Here is a 13,163-nt window from a genome sequence, read left to right on the forward strand (position 1 = left end):
CTAAACATAGACAAAGACAATATAAATTCCCAATGCTACATGTATTTTAAAAGACATCATTGTCACATGAAATAATTTTTCTTGTGTGTTCCCCAAGGAACCGAAAAGTATATTATAGTCACTATAATCCTGCTGGGTAGAGACAGTATCTTCTTTTTATTCTTTGTTATGCCTGATATCTGTTCAGCATATTATTAAGAAAAATCTGTATCTGGAATAATGCATCTGCATTCTTTTCATTTCCCATGAGCACCACAAAGCCAGTACTTTTTCATCAGTGGCTCCTGCAGAGTAAGGTCCAAAGCCTGAACAATGGTAAGCTTAGGTTTTGCATTTTTGATGTATTCTTTACAGTGAAGGTGGTGAATACTGGTAAATATGTCTTCCTGAATTCACATCAAAGAAGAGACAGGTTCCATCTTCCCGGGCGGGGTACCCTCAGCCCCAGGTCCGCTGTGCTAACACAGCTCCTGAGAACCTGGCTTCAACGCAGACAGGACACAAGGCAGAGACCTGACTGGTGCACCTCGGACAAGGTAAAATATCCCGACTCTGAAAACGGAAACCCATCCCATTCTCCTGCACCAGCGGGGTGAGGGTTTGCAGCGGGCGGTGGGTGTGGCGTGGGGTGTCGGTTGGGAATGTTTTCCCCCCTTAGAGTCCTCCTGCCCCTTGACTCGCGGCCCTGCCCTGACCATTGTCCGCACATCTCGTCCCTCCAGCTTCCGGGCCGCGGGCGAGATGATTTGCTGCAGATGACATCAGCTCTGGGCCAACGGCTGGAAGAGCGGAGGCAGCCACCCCGTGAGGATGTGCCGGGTGGTCCTTTCCTCCTCCTCTTCCTCCTCCTCCCCGCTTCCCTGCCTAGTCTCCATATAAAAGAGGCACCGCCTCCCCGCCCTCTCTCACTCCCCACTCCTCTCCGCCGCGCGCTCTAGGAGAGGGCGGAGGGGGAGGCGGCGCGCAGCGCCAGGAGGAGGGGAGACGCAGGGGGCGGAGCGGAGACTGCACCTTCGGAGATAATCCTTTCTCCTGCCGCAGAGGAGAGGAGCGGCCGGAGCGCGGCACTTCGCCGAGGCATAGCAAGCCGGCAGGATGGCGACCGTGGTGGTGGAAGCCACCGAGCCTGAGCCGTCCGGCAGCATCGCCAGCCCCGCGGCGACCACCTCGCCCAGCCTGTCGCATCGCTTCCTCGACAGCAAGTTCTACCTGCTGGTGGTCGTCGGCGAGATTGTGACCGAGGAGCACCTGCGACGCGCCATCGGCAACATCGAACTCGGTAAGAGGCCCTGCGCCCCGAGGGGACGCGTTTGGGGAGACGCGCAAACGCGACCCCACCCAGGGCGCGACGGCCACCTTTCTCCTCCGGCACGCCCCGCGCCCATGTCTTTCCCCGCTACTTCCCGCACTCGGTCCAGACTCTTTTTTTCTGAGCTCATTTCGGAGAATAATTCGAATTATCAGATTTGAGACGCAGTGGGAGAGCCTCTCCTAATCTTGACGGATCCGTTAACAGGCTGGGTCGGCAGATCCCAGCTGGCTACCGCCTCTCCCGCTAAATGAGATGCAGGTGTCAAAGGGGCAGAGGCCACAATAAAGCCGCAACCGCAGGAAACCAAAGGTGGGGGGGGGCGCTGATGCGACCACTCCTTTCAGCCCCCCTCTCACCCCCGCAAAATGCTGGGATTGCCCCTCGCCGGTAGACCCCAGGCTGAAGTACCATGTGCCAGGGCTCGCGTGGGAATCATTCCCACCACAAACACCTCAGCCCCCGAGAAGTGCCTTTGCTGGCTTAAAACCTCCCCATCTTTTCTTTCCTTGGAATGACTAGGCTAGTCCTAGGGCCACGCCCGCTCCCCCCCACCCCCCGGGATGCGGAGATGGAGAACCGCCTGCGCCTCCTTCCCAGACGGCGCCTGCCTCGCTACCGCCCCTGGGGCCTTGGTTGCAGCTTTTAGCAAGGACAATGGGACCCCCAAGTTGTGGGGTGGGGCTTCTTCTTTTAAAAGTCTCGGCCTCGGGAGTGACGGCTCAGGGAGGGGGACGGCGGGAGGCCCGCGGGTAGGGCCGGCGCCTCGCCCGGTGCGCGCACTACGGGCGCGCCCTGCAGAGGCCGAATAGCGGTTTGCCGGGAACCCTGGGCGGGGCCGTGAGGGTCCGGCGGGCGCAGCCTCGGGCGCGCGGACCGACCCGACCCGCAGCCCCACCCGGGCTGCCGCAGTGCCCCCGCCCGCCGCACCTGCCCTCCGCACTGCGGCGCCCCCAGTGGGCGCGGCTGGCCGGGAGTGCGCTCCGCCAGGGCTTGGGGGTGCTACGTGCCCCCACCTCTCCCCAGCCCGGCTTTGTTGCGCTCGAAGTCCCCGGGTAGGCAGTCTGTCCTCTGCCTTTCCCTTTACCCCCGGCGTCCCAGGCCTCCCCTCGCCCTGACAGAGGTCGCTACTCCCTCCCCAGGCCCAGCCCGCGCTCTATTCTCTCGGGGTGGTGCTGAAGCGGTTCTGCCCGGAGACACCGGCTGGTGGGCGTGGTGCAGTCCGCACTGCGGTCTCTACGGCAGCCCGAGGCGGACAAAGGGCGTTCACGCAGCCCTCGTTCCCCGCGCCCGCCCCCCAACCATAAATTTAAGAAGAGAGAAAAACCTTGTTTTAGATGAAAAAAAAAATAAACGCTAGTCGTCTGCCTCTGCATTTGGAAACGGTCGCCTGTCCCCAGAACAAAAGGCTGCAGGGTGGGGGCTGGAGTTGCAGACCTGGTTCTTTTGTTTAACTTTAAAAGCATTGATGTTCCCTTTCAGATTAAAAAAAAAAAAAAAGAAAGAAAGAAAAAAGAAAAGAAAGTGAGCAACAAGCAGTCTTGTTATTTTCTTCGGGAAACAATATTTAAGAATAGGATATGTCAATAGTGCAATGCCTCATTTGAGCATCTCAATAACGCTTCATTTTCAAACTACAGCCCTTTAATCTGATCTGTACTAATTTAGTTTATTTGCACATTTTCTCCTTGGAAGATATCACACGTACTGATTTTGGGTGTGGCTACTGTATGAATCAATGACTTTGTATTTTTTAAAAAATATTATTTGTCAGCACCTTTGCTGGGAAGCAATAATACATCAGGAAGTGTTTTTCTATCTATAAAAGGTTCATAACCACCCGATGCAGTGCGAGGAGAGGGACCACCATCCCCGTTTTGGAGATGGGGGGCCCAGAGAGGCAGAAAGGATAAAGGCACCAGCTCAAGGTGACACCACTCATAACTGACAGAGGTGCCAACACTGCAGCATCACTGGTTTTCTGGCCCCGTCATGATGTTAGTGCAGGACAAGCCAACATCAGGGAGGTCAAACAGCAACGTTCAGAGCTTGCCTTTATACAGAGGCAATAGTCATCCACTTGTGGGCAGCGCCCCATGCAGGGAGGTGGTTCAGCAATCACCTTCCATGTAATTATATTCCTGCTTTGTTACTCTGCTGATATCCTTTTAGTGCCCCGTTTCTCAGGTGGTTTATTCAAGCTGCTTCTGTTTGAGGATAAACTAGAGGCATTCAAGTATCGCTGTGAAGTGCTCTCTACTGTGTTTTACACTGCTAGCACTTAGTGATAATATTCAGATTTGTCTTCCTGTCTTAAAAATTTTTTTTTTATTGATATATTTTATAGAGAGGAAGAGGCACAAATCATAAATGAGGAGCTTGGTGCATTTTCACAAAACGACATACCTGTATGATCCTGATCAAGAAGTAGACATTACTGGAATCCCAGAAGCCCCCTCAGGTTTCCTTTTCAGTCAGCATGCCTTCCTGATTTTTTTTTTTTTTTTTTTTTGCGGTACGCGGGCCTCTCACTGTTGTGGCCTCTCCCGTTGCGGAGCACAGGCTCCGGATGCGCAGGCTCAGCAGCCATGGCTCACGGGCCTAGCCGCTCCGCGGCATGTGGGTTCTTTCTGGACCGGGGCACGAACCCGTGTCCCCTGCATCGGCAGGCGGACTCTCAACCACTGCGCCACCAGGGAAGCCCGTCTTCCTGATTTTTAATTCCCTGATTCAGTCAGGTTTTTGCAGGTACCTCTGAAATGGCAGTATTGATCCCATTAAGAATCGACCAAGTGAGTGAGCAGAGCCATTTCCTAACGCACAGTAACAGATGCTGCTTTTCATCTGGAGATCACTCTCTTGGGTCCAGGGGTCTCAGATGCAGATCAAGCTGCAGGGCCTTCCAGTGCTAAGTGAAAATGCTGCTCCCGTAGCTTTTCCGACAGTCTAAGATGACTTAGCAACAGGGCAGCCTGGCTGTTTCCCTGTGCCGGATTCGCTGCCGCCTCAGCTTTCAGGTCCCAGCTGGACCTCCTCCAGAGGTCACTCTGATACCACGGCTGTAGTTGCTGGTGCCCATGGACCCCGTTGTGTGAAGCAAGATAGAGATGCTCCAGGTGGTTCGGCTCTGATAGTGCGCTGCAGACTGGGAAAGCCGTTCATCATCTGTTCCTCTTGCTTCCCATTTCCCCTCTTGTCTTAACAAAGGCTCTGTGGGTTTGGAGACCCTGGTGACTTGGATTTTTGCCATTTGATGACTTAGGGCTCTTTGGGAAGTCCAGCAAATAGATCTGTAGGAAGATGGTGGTAATGCAGTAAATCAACAGGCCTGAAACACCCCAGCATGGATGCTTAGTAAATTCTTCATGAAACCCGGTGTTACTGAAACAAACTCGGGTCTGCTCACCCTTGCACAGTAAAGCCAATCTACTGACACCAGGTTGTGGTGGAGGAAAGTGCAGCTTTATTGTAAGGTGCCAATACAAGGAGAATGGGTAGTTTGTGCTCAAAACCCTGAACTCCCCGAAGGGTTTCAGCGAAGCGTTTTTTTTGTTTGTTTGTTTCTTTTGTGGTACGCGGGCTTCTCACTGTTGCGGCCTCTCCCATTGCGGAGCACAGGCTCTGGACGCGCAGGCTCAGCGGCCATGGCTCACGGGCCCAGCCGCTCCGCGGCATGCGGGATCTTCCCAGACCGGGGCACAAACCCGTATCCCTTGCATCGGCAGGCGGACTCTCAACCACTGCACCACCAGGGAAGCCCACAGCGAAGCATTTTTAAAGGCAAGGTGAGGGAGGGCGTCCCAGGGTTTGTGATTAGCTCGTGCACAATTCTCTGGTTGATTAATGATTAGGTAACAAGGCGGTAATGGGCACTATGTGCTCATGGTCATCAAGTAGTTAATTTCTTCCATTTGGTGGTTTTAGCATCTGAAAAACAAGTCAGGAAGTAATGCATCAGATACTAATATCTAGGTACTTCAGAGAGGAGCTAAAGCAGAGGATATAGGGGAAGGGTCTGTCCCAGGAAGGCCCCATAGGGTCCTGCTTGGTTACACAAGGAAGAGAGACCATCATTCATTTCTTCAGCTGTATTCAAAATGCATAATGTACGGTCTGGTCATTTCTTCTCAAATTTGAAACAATAGACTTTCCTCAGACTGGTCTAGCTTTAGTTAGTTAGTTATGCAGGGCTCAATGCCAAACCATTGTTGCTCCACCAACTGCTCTTTGGCACCTCTGTTGCCCCCTTCCTAATTAGTCCCCAAGAAGGACTTAACAGTCATGCCTATTTTTAGCAGAGCCTCCACTCCTCCTGTTTATTTTAGGACATGGACTACATATATCCATGCCTTGCAAAACTAATTCTAGAGCCTTGTGAAAAGGTTTCTTTGCTTTATTTTATTTTTTTAAAAGAAACTAGAACATATAAAGAATACTAAGTGTCCGTTTGATGTTTTCAATTACTGTTCAAGAGTGTAACTTTCCTCTAGTTAACATTGGGAATCAGCAGGATTTGTTCATAATAAGATAGATGTGTGTAACATCTAATGTCCTGGATTTTTAGATGTAAGTTTCGCTAACTATAGTGTTTCTGATGTCATTTATTGAATGTTTTTAGTCTAAGATGGTTAAGAGAATTAAGAACCCAGGAAAGATTTGGGGTTTCATTTCCATTTTGTTTCAACAGGAAAACAACAACAACATGGTGGGAATTAAAAGACATGTTGGGGACTGTTAAATTTATTATATTCATCTTCATACGTTTCAAAGTCAAAAGGCAGATGCCTTTCTGCTTGCACTGCTTAATTGGTATTACCTACTAAGGGTTCTTTGATCCATGCTGAAATATAAGCCAGACACTAAACTTAAGGTCATTAAATTGATGAGTCATTATTAATCTTCTCTAAAGGCTTACTTTTTAAATAAGTTCTAACTTTTAGGCCAATAAATAAATTATTATAAATCACTTCTTTTGCTTGCTTCTAATGTGAAATGCTAGCCAAGACCTAAATTATTTATCATCAATGCTTTGAAATGATGAACTCTGTAAGATACTGTCTGCATTACGCATAACATATAAATTATGAACGTCAAATTGTTGGCTTAAAACAAAAGGAAAAAAGCAAATTGAAGGTTAGGTCAAGGGAAAAAATAGGAAAACTTTTCTCTAGGAAAGAAAACCTTATGGAATTTAGCATTTCCTTTGTTTTAATTGTTTCTTTATGATTCAAATCTGACTTCAGATCACGTTTTAGCATAGTTTTGAAAATAGAATCTTATGGTTATAGTTTAGTAATAATTTAGGAACTTGGGCAAAAAATATTCAAAGTCTGTTTCTGAGAGGGAGCAACTAAAGCTCATGGAAGAAAACCAGCTTGTTTAAATAGCAGTCAGATAGAATCCGTGTACCATTTCAGCACACAATGCGTGGTCATTTCTTTCTGCTTTCTTCAATCTATTGTTTATTTCAGGATATAGATTTTCGCCTTTAAATGAGAGGTGTTTTTAAAAAATTGTTGGTTTTATTAAATAATCCTGCAAAATGCTTGCATGATCAGTGAACTTGGCAAGATCTAACCTATGTAAAATAAGGCGACCTGGTTTTTCCTTATCGTTCACCCTGACTTGTCCTGTGATACCCACCCCCCAACAATACACACACACACACACACGCACACACACACACACACACCTTTTTCTTTTCTCCGTTTTTCATCTGTCAACTTCATGTGCACTTTAGCCTCCCCTTTGTGCACTGCCACCCCTGGAATCAGAGAACTGAGATGGAAATCCATGATCCTTTGTTCCCGCCTGGTCATCAGGCTATACACGGACAGTGATGGTACTCGCTTCCAGGGCAGGAAGACAGTGCCAGGTTAGGTAGGGGTGTTCTCAGGATGCCTAACCATAGGCCAGCTGCCCATGGGTGACAGATGTTCTCTGGGCCCAGTTTAAAAAGTGGAGGTTGATCTCCTCCAACTGGTGGGGTTGTTTTGTCCCCACTTGGGTAAGCCTGTAAGGGCACAGTCATGATAGAGTTTGCTGGAGAAGCAAAGGCCCAGGGAAGAGCTTGACCTGGCGTGGACGGGGCGATAGTCAGAAAAAGGGCCAGGAAACTCCATGGCTTTTCTACTGCCCACTGGAAACCAGGATGACCTGCTTCTGAAAGCCTCTTCAGACCTTCTTTACCAGCACCCCACTATCCCCTCCAGCCATGAACTCAGGGAGGGGACTATGTGAGAAGAGCCAAAGAAGACATTTTTTTGTCCTGTGAGCTTTAGAGGGGCCACTGCTGGCTTCCTCTTAGGCACAAAGGAGCGATATATAAACTGACTAAATGCAATATGAATCTTCATTGAGAAGTAGTATTTCCCTTTACTAACATTATCCAGTAGAAGGTACAAGGTAATTACACAGTATTTTCTTTCTAAAATGGGTATAGAAAGTGGCTTGGTTCCAAAATTTTCCTTTCCAACTAAAATTACTAGTAAATCCATTGTAACCTTTATAAGTGGTAGTAGTGATGATGCATCGTTAAGATGTAATTTGGCTGGAAATTGCTCCCTTGAAAAGAGAATCCTGAATTTTTAATTTCACTGGGAGTATAAGTTACATTATCAGCTGTTTGCTAATGTAACTTAAAAATTACTAAATGGTTTTTCTACTGTTTCATACTTTCTCCATTGCTAAATTACAAATCATAGAACCAGGAGTTTATGAAATAAAAAGCAAATGTTTAACTGCATGTGTGATGACATTGAAGTTAATTGAAGCCAAGGGAAAAATAGCAAACAACAATCTAAGAACAAGTCTATGTATAACTCTAGATGAAGCCATTCAAATAATGTAGCAATTTAGACATTTCTTAGAACAAAGGCAGAAAAATTATACGAATTTAATTTTAATACATATGTTCATTATTAACTTTATTGACCCTACTTGACAAGCCTGAAGACAAAGTGGAGCTCAGACCTGGAGCACAGATAATCCAGTCAACAATTTCCAATTAAGCAGCTCAGACAGGAGCTCGATGATTTTCCATGCTAGCTGAATACATAGTATATATACGTGGAAGTAAAATATTCTAATGAATTCAGGCCTCTTGGCCTGTCAAGCTTTCTGTGAAACAAACAAAAAAAAACCCCATTTATCATTTCTGCACGAAAAAGATCCGCAAAATCACAACATGCCTTTCTTGTTAAAATTTAAATACTCCATTAGCACAAATGCAAACTGAGGCTGTTAATGTTTCCAGGGAGACCCATAAAATTCTCCCTTGTAATTTAGCCTCTTTAGGAATGTTAACTCTTGCACGCCTGAATTCTTCCCAAAGATTGTGTGAGAAATTTCTGCCTCTATGTAGTAGATGTACTACTATTTGAAAATATTTCTCATATTCATAAAGGTGTTTGGTGTATCATCTGAAGATATTTTAGATGTGTAGTCAACTCAGTTTCCAGAATCTTTGTAGTGTGTGTGTGTGTGTGTGTGTGTGTGTGTGTATGTGTATCTACCTTCATTCTTTGCAAGACAGGAAAACTGAACAAGATTTAAATGGGGGTAAATGCACGTATGCCTTAAGGATTTAAGAGGTGTGTTTAAATAACACACTGCCATTTACACTTCCAAGTCTGTATGCATGACTAATGACCAGCAAAAATGATTAAATGACCAAGTGTTTATTTAGAGATAGTTCACCTGTGTGGTACCCCTAGACGTTCAAGTTTTAGTAGATAGGAAATAATGATAGTTGTTCCAGAGGTTTGTTTCCGGCAATTGAGGATGCTCCATGCCGGGGTACAATCAAGGATACTACCTACATAATGGCTCTACCATGAGCCGTCTATTTGGGAAGATATAAAAATACATGAAAAACAAACACACACTCCCAGTTCTGTGGTTCCCCAATTTTGCCTGGCCTGCTCCCCAGGACTCCCACCTCTGCTGTACCCTTTAGCCATCTCTCTTGGAAGGTCAGGAGAGAGGAAGCAGGAAGAGGTGAGGGAGGTGGGGCGTCAGCACTCCTTACCCTCGTATTCCCCTCACCCCAGCGTCCAGTCTTGTGAACGGAAGCCTGAACTTCTGTGGGAATAGACAGTTCATGGCCCTCAACTCTGTAGAAGTTTTATACAGTATAAAAAGTTGCCACATTTCTTTGCCTCTGGATAAGAAAATTCAGGACAACTAACAATTGTGAATGAAAGAGCTGTCTGCCAAGCTAGTCAGGTAAAATGCCTGGGAGGACAGAGAGGCCACGTCTTTTAAGATTGAGATCCAGCTTTCTTAGCAAAGATCACACAAATTTTGATTGATATCTAGGGGTTGAGAAATCAAGGCCAAAAATGGGAGGGGTAAAGAAAAGTAACCAGATACACAAAATGCATATGCACACTGCAAAAACCTTTAAAAACAGAGCCCTGGACTTGAATGCCAGCCTCCATATCTCTGCTTCCCCACCCTCATTCTACATTTTCTAGCCACGTACAAGTGGACCATGGGAAAGCTAGCAATTGTCTGGTAGCCCCCTAACTGCTACAGGCTCACCATCTTCCTGTCCTTTCTACTCCCACCCTGGAGCAAAGCCTGTCATTTTCCTAATAACTGTTTTCCTTTACTCTTCCAGAAGAGCTGCATTTACATTTTATGAGGGGCAGGAGTTCAGTCCACACTGCTAGTTATCCTTCCCCTGTGGCCTGGTGGAGAGACTTCCCCGGCCCTCCCATTTTGTGGGCATCCACTGCTGGTCACCACGCTCTTCAGGAAAGGAGTTTCCACATCCTTCCTTAGAGCTTGAGAAATGCTACCGTGATGTTTTCCAAACCACTTCGAAATGAGTAACTGGAGATTTGTCATCTGTCTTCCTTTCCTTCCTTAGGAATCCGATCATGGGACACAAACCTGATCGAATGCAACCTGGATCAAGAACTGAAACTTTTTGTATCCCGACACTCTGCAAGATTCTCTCCTGAAGTTCCAGGTGAGGCTTAGTTCAGTATTAGTCAACCTAGAATTTGAAAGGACGAGAAACAGGCCATTGGCTGGAAAGCTTTGCCTGGGACATGGAAAAGATTTCCTCTTATTGCTAAAGGATTCTTTGTGTTTGTTATTATCAACTAGGTTAGCAAGAAGCCATATTTTAGGAAAGTCAACTAACTCTTAAGTTGTCACTGTGTGGATTTCCATTTTGTGGAGTCTTAAAAGTTTTTAAGTTCTAGGGTAAATTAAAAATTTTTTTTTCATATTTATCTCACTGTACTCTGAGCTTAAGGGTTTGTAAACTATTTAAATGTTAATTTTACTCACATGAAGTTATGAATACAAATTGGATGCTCCCAGAATTTCATAACTTCCCTTCCCTCTCAAGAAAATGAAATATCTGCTTTTCTGCATTTTCTATCTGAATGAAATATACATGATCATTTTCGTCATTGCATTATCACCTACTTTTCTTAGTGTGGGTAAAAGAGTCTGAAATTCCAAACTACTGTCAAAATAGCCTTTCTTTCAGAGATGAAAAAGAATACTACAGAATAATTAAAGGTAAGGACACAAACATTTGTCATTTATGAAGATGCTGCTGCTAACTAGCCACTTCACTGGGGATGTAGTCTACCTGTGCCTCTAGGCCTGGGGATGTAGGCAGACTCACCCACCTTGTCTTCCTCATGTGAGCTGTGACCCATACTTCTCCCACTTAGTCACATTTGAGGATTATGAACAGAGTTACTTGCCCATAAAGACTCTAAACCTGGGGTGTGTTTCTCAAAGCTCTGCCGTTGATCTATCACATACTGTTTTGGATTTTATTTCTTAAATATCACCTAAATTTTATGTAAAAGAGAGAACACCCTTTTCCGTTTACATGATTTTGTTGTATGATTGCAAATTTTGTTGGCGTTGATAAAAAAGCCAGCAAGGAGGTTCAGCCTTTTTGACTGATTACATCATTGTACATACTTGTACATAGCCTTGTACATACTGAGATTGGAAATCACTTACAGAATGTCAGTGCCTTCATGCATCACACTTGGCTGCAGCAGTATGCCCATGAGACTGGGATAGTTCTTCTCTTTGAGTTTGCTATTAGAATAAAATCCCTTACTTTTCAGTTATCAAATGAATTGTAGCTTTCAAGCATGGAGTTGAGTAAATGTGTTAAGAAAAACTTAGCAAGAGCTGGTTCATTAAAAGTTAAACTTGCTGTAAGGCCACGTGAAAATCAGCTCTGTAACTTTGCGTCGAGACAAAAAGAATGATCCAGAGACTATCAGACAGCGCATGATTTGCTGAAGTAAAGGTACGGTATATGGTTGTTTCTCTCGTTGTTATGTTGTATTTTTATGTCTTGCACATTTCTGTGACTTTTAAATTCATCTCATGAAAAGAAAAACAAGGGAAGTACCCTTTTCCAACAAGTATGTTTCAAAATGTAAAATTCAAGCTTTTATCCTTTCTCTGTAGGTTGTTCTGGCTTTCTTACTATGACTTTTTTTTTTTTTGGTAAATGAATCCTGTGATTTGCATTGTGTTCATTCATACTTGTATTTGACTTTATAGAACGACAGTATATTGTGAAATGAAAGGCTGCAAGAATTGCTAAAGAATTAACCATTTTTGAACCAGGGACCTAGTATTACTCTTGTGGACTAAGGAAGGTCAGGTCCCCCCACAAACCACTACCATGGGCTCATGTAGCCCATTCTCCCTTCTTTCCCTGCTGTCACCCACAGTAAAGATTGGTCACCGACCTAGTTGTAGCAGTGCTGTGCTAGGCTCTGTGTCTAGAGATTGGCGCCTGGACACACAGCACCCTCCCATTCTTTCCAGCTCCAGGAAGAGGTTATGAGCTTCCTTCCCCAGCCTAAGAGTGCAGCTATGCAGGGCTGGGCCTCCGCTCTGAGAACCGAGCATCCAGAATGCAGCCATGGGGGTGAGGCCCTGTGTGGGGAGCATTCAGAGTGGGGTGAAGGTTTCTAACCAAGACTACAACAGAGGATAAAAGCACACGTCAGGGCCTCCCTGGTGGCGCAGTGGTTGAGAGTCCGCCTGCCGATGCAGGGGTCACGGGTTCGTGCCCTGGTCCGGGAAGATCCCACATGCCGTGGAGCGGCTGGGCCCGTGAGCCATGGCCACTGAGCCTGCGCGTCTGGAGCCTGTGCTCCGCAACGGGAGAGGCCACAACAGTGAGAGGCCTGCGTACCGCAAAAAAAAAAAAAAAAAGCACACATCAGATTCAGTTCAGGTAAGTCAGTGTGTTTTAGAGAGAAGAGATGTTACGTTAGAGGATGAGGATGCCAAATTGGGGTAAGGGGAGATTGTAGAGTGATCGCTGGATTGGACCCAAACAAGCCTTTAGCTTTTCCTGGACAAACTGAAGGGTTTTACGGGAAAATCTGAGATCTGTTTTTTAAGTGGCTCCAAATCTAGTGTGTCTTCCCCACTCACTGATAGTCTGTAGAAGCTAACGCAGGTACCTCAGGCCCCTAAAATGGAGTCAACTGAACCTCTGCATTTAGAGTTTCAAGAGTCTGAGCTAACTTAGAGGCAAGGAACAAGATGAAGGTTGAATCCTCTAAAAAAATAAAGCTGTTCCTTCAGCCAATTAAAAATACCTAAATAGCACCTACAGTGTGCCAGACCCTGTGGGGTAGGGAAGGTGAACACATGTGATGAACAAAAAAACATAGTCACTGCTTTGCTTACTCTTGTCTTCTTGTGAGAAGAGCAGGCATTTAACAGTCATATACAGACTGGCATAAACTCTAGCACCCTGCATCAAATCCAGACAGTTTTTGTTTCGTTTTGCTTAGGCTGGCAGAGTTTTAATAAAATATTCATTGTCCTCCCTGATGAC

At 45.9% G+C, this 13,163-nt stretch overlaps 1 protein-coding gene across 4 annotated transcripts in view; it reads left to right on the forward strand.

Annotated features, from left to right (window-relative positions):
* Positions 1 to 797: 797 nt before the first annotated feature.
* The window catches only part of MAP1B (microtubule associated protein 1B), a 96,405-nt gene continuing 84,039 nt past the window's right edge, over positions 798 to 13,163 (forward strand). For all 4 annotated transcript variants that reach the window (XR_014015685.1, XR_014015686.1, XM_081231989.1 and 1 more), the window contains exons 1-2: positions 798 to 1,279; positions 10,185 to 10,286. Coding sequence is in view for 2 of the 4 variants with exons in the window: in XM_081231989.1 (XP_081088115.1) it covers positions 1,096 to 1,279; positions 10,185 to 10,286 (286 nt within the window). In the remaining 2 variants the exon portion in view is untranslated. The remainder of the gene's footprint in view (positions 1,280 to 10,184; positions 10,287 to 13,163) is intronic.

This window comes from Mesoplodon bidens, assembly GCF_964165515.1.
Source record: "Mesoplodon bidens genome assembly, chromosome: 4".
NCBI classification, from domain to species: Eukaryota; Metazoa; Chordata; class Mammalia; order Artiodactyla; family Ziphiidae; genus Mesoplodon; species Mesoplodon bidens.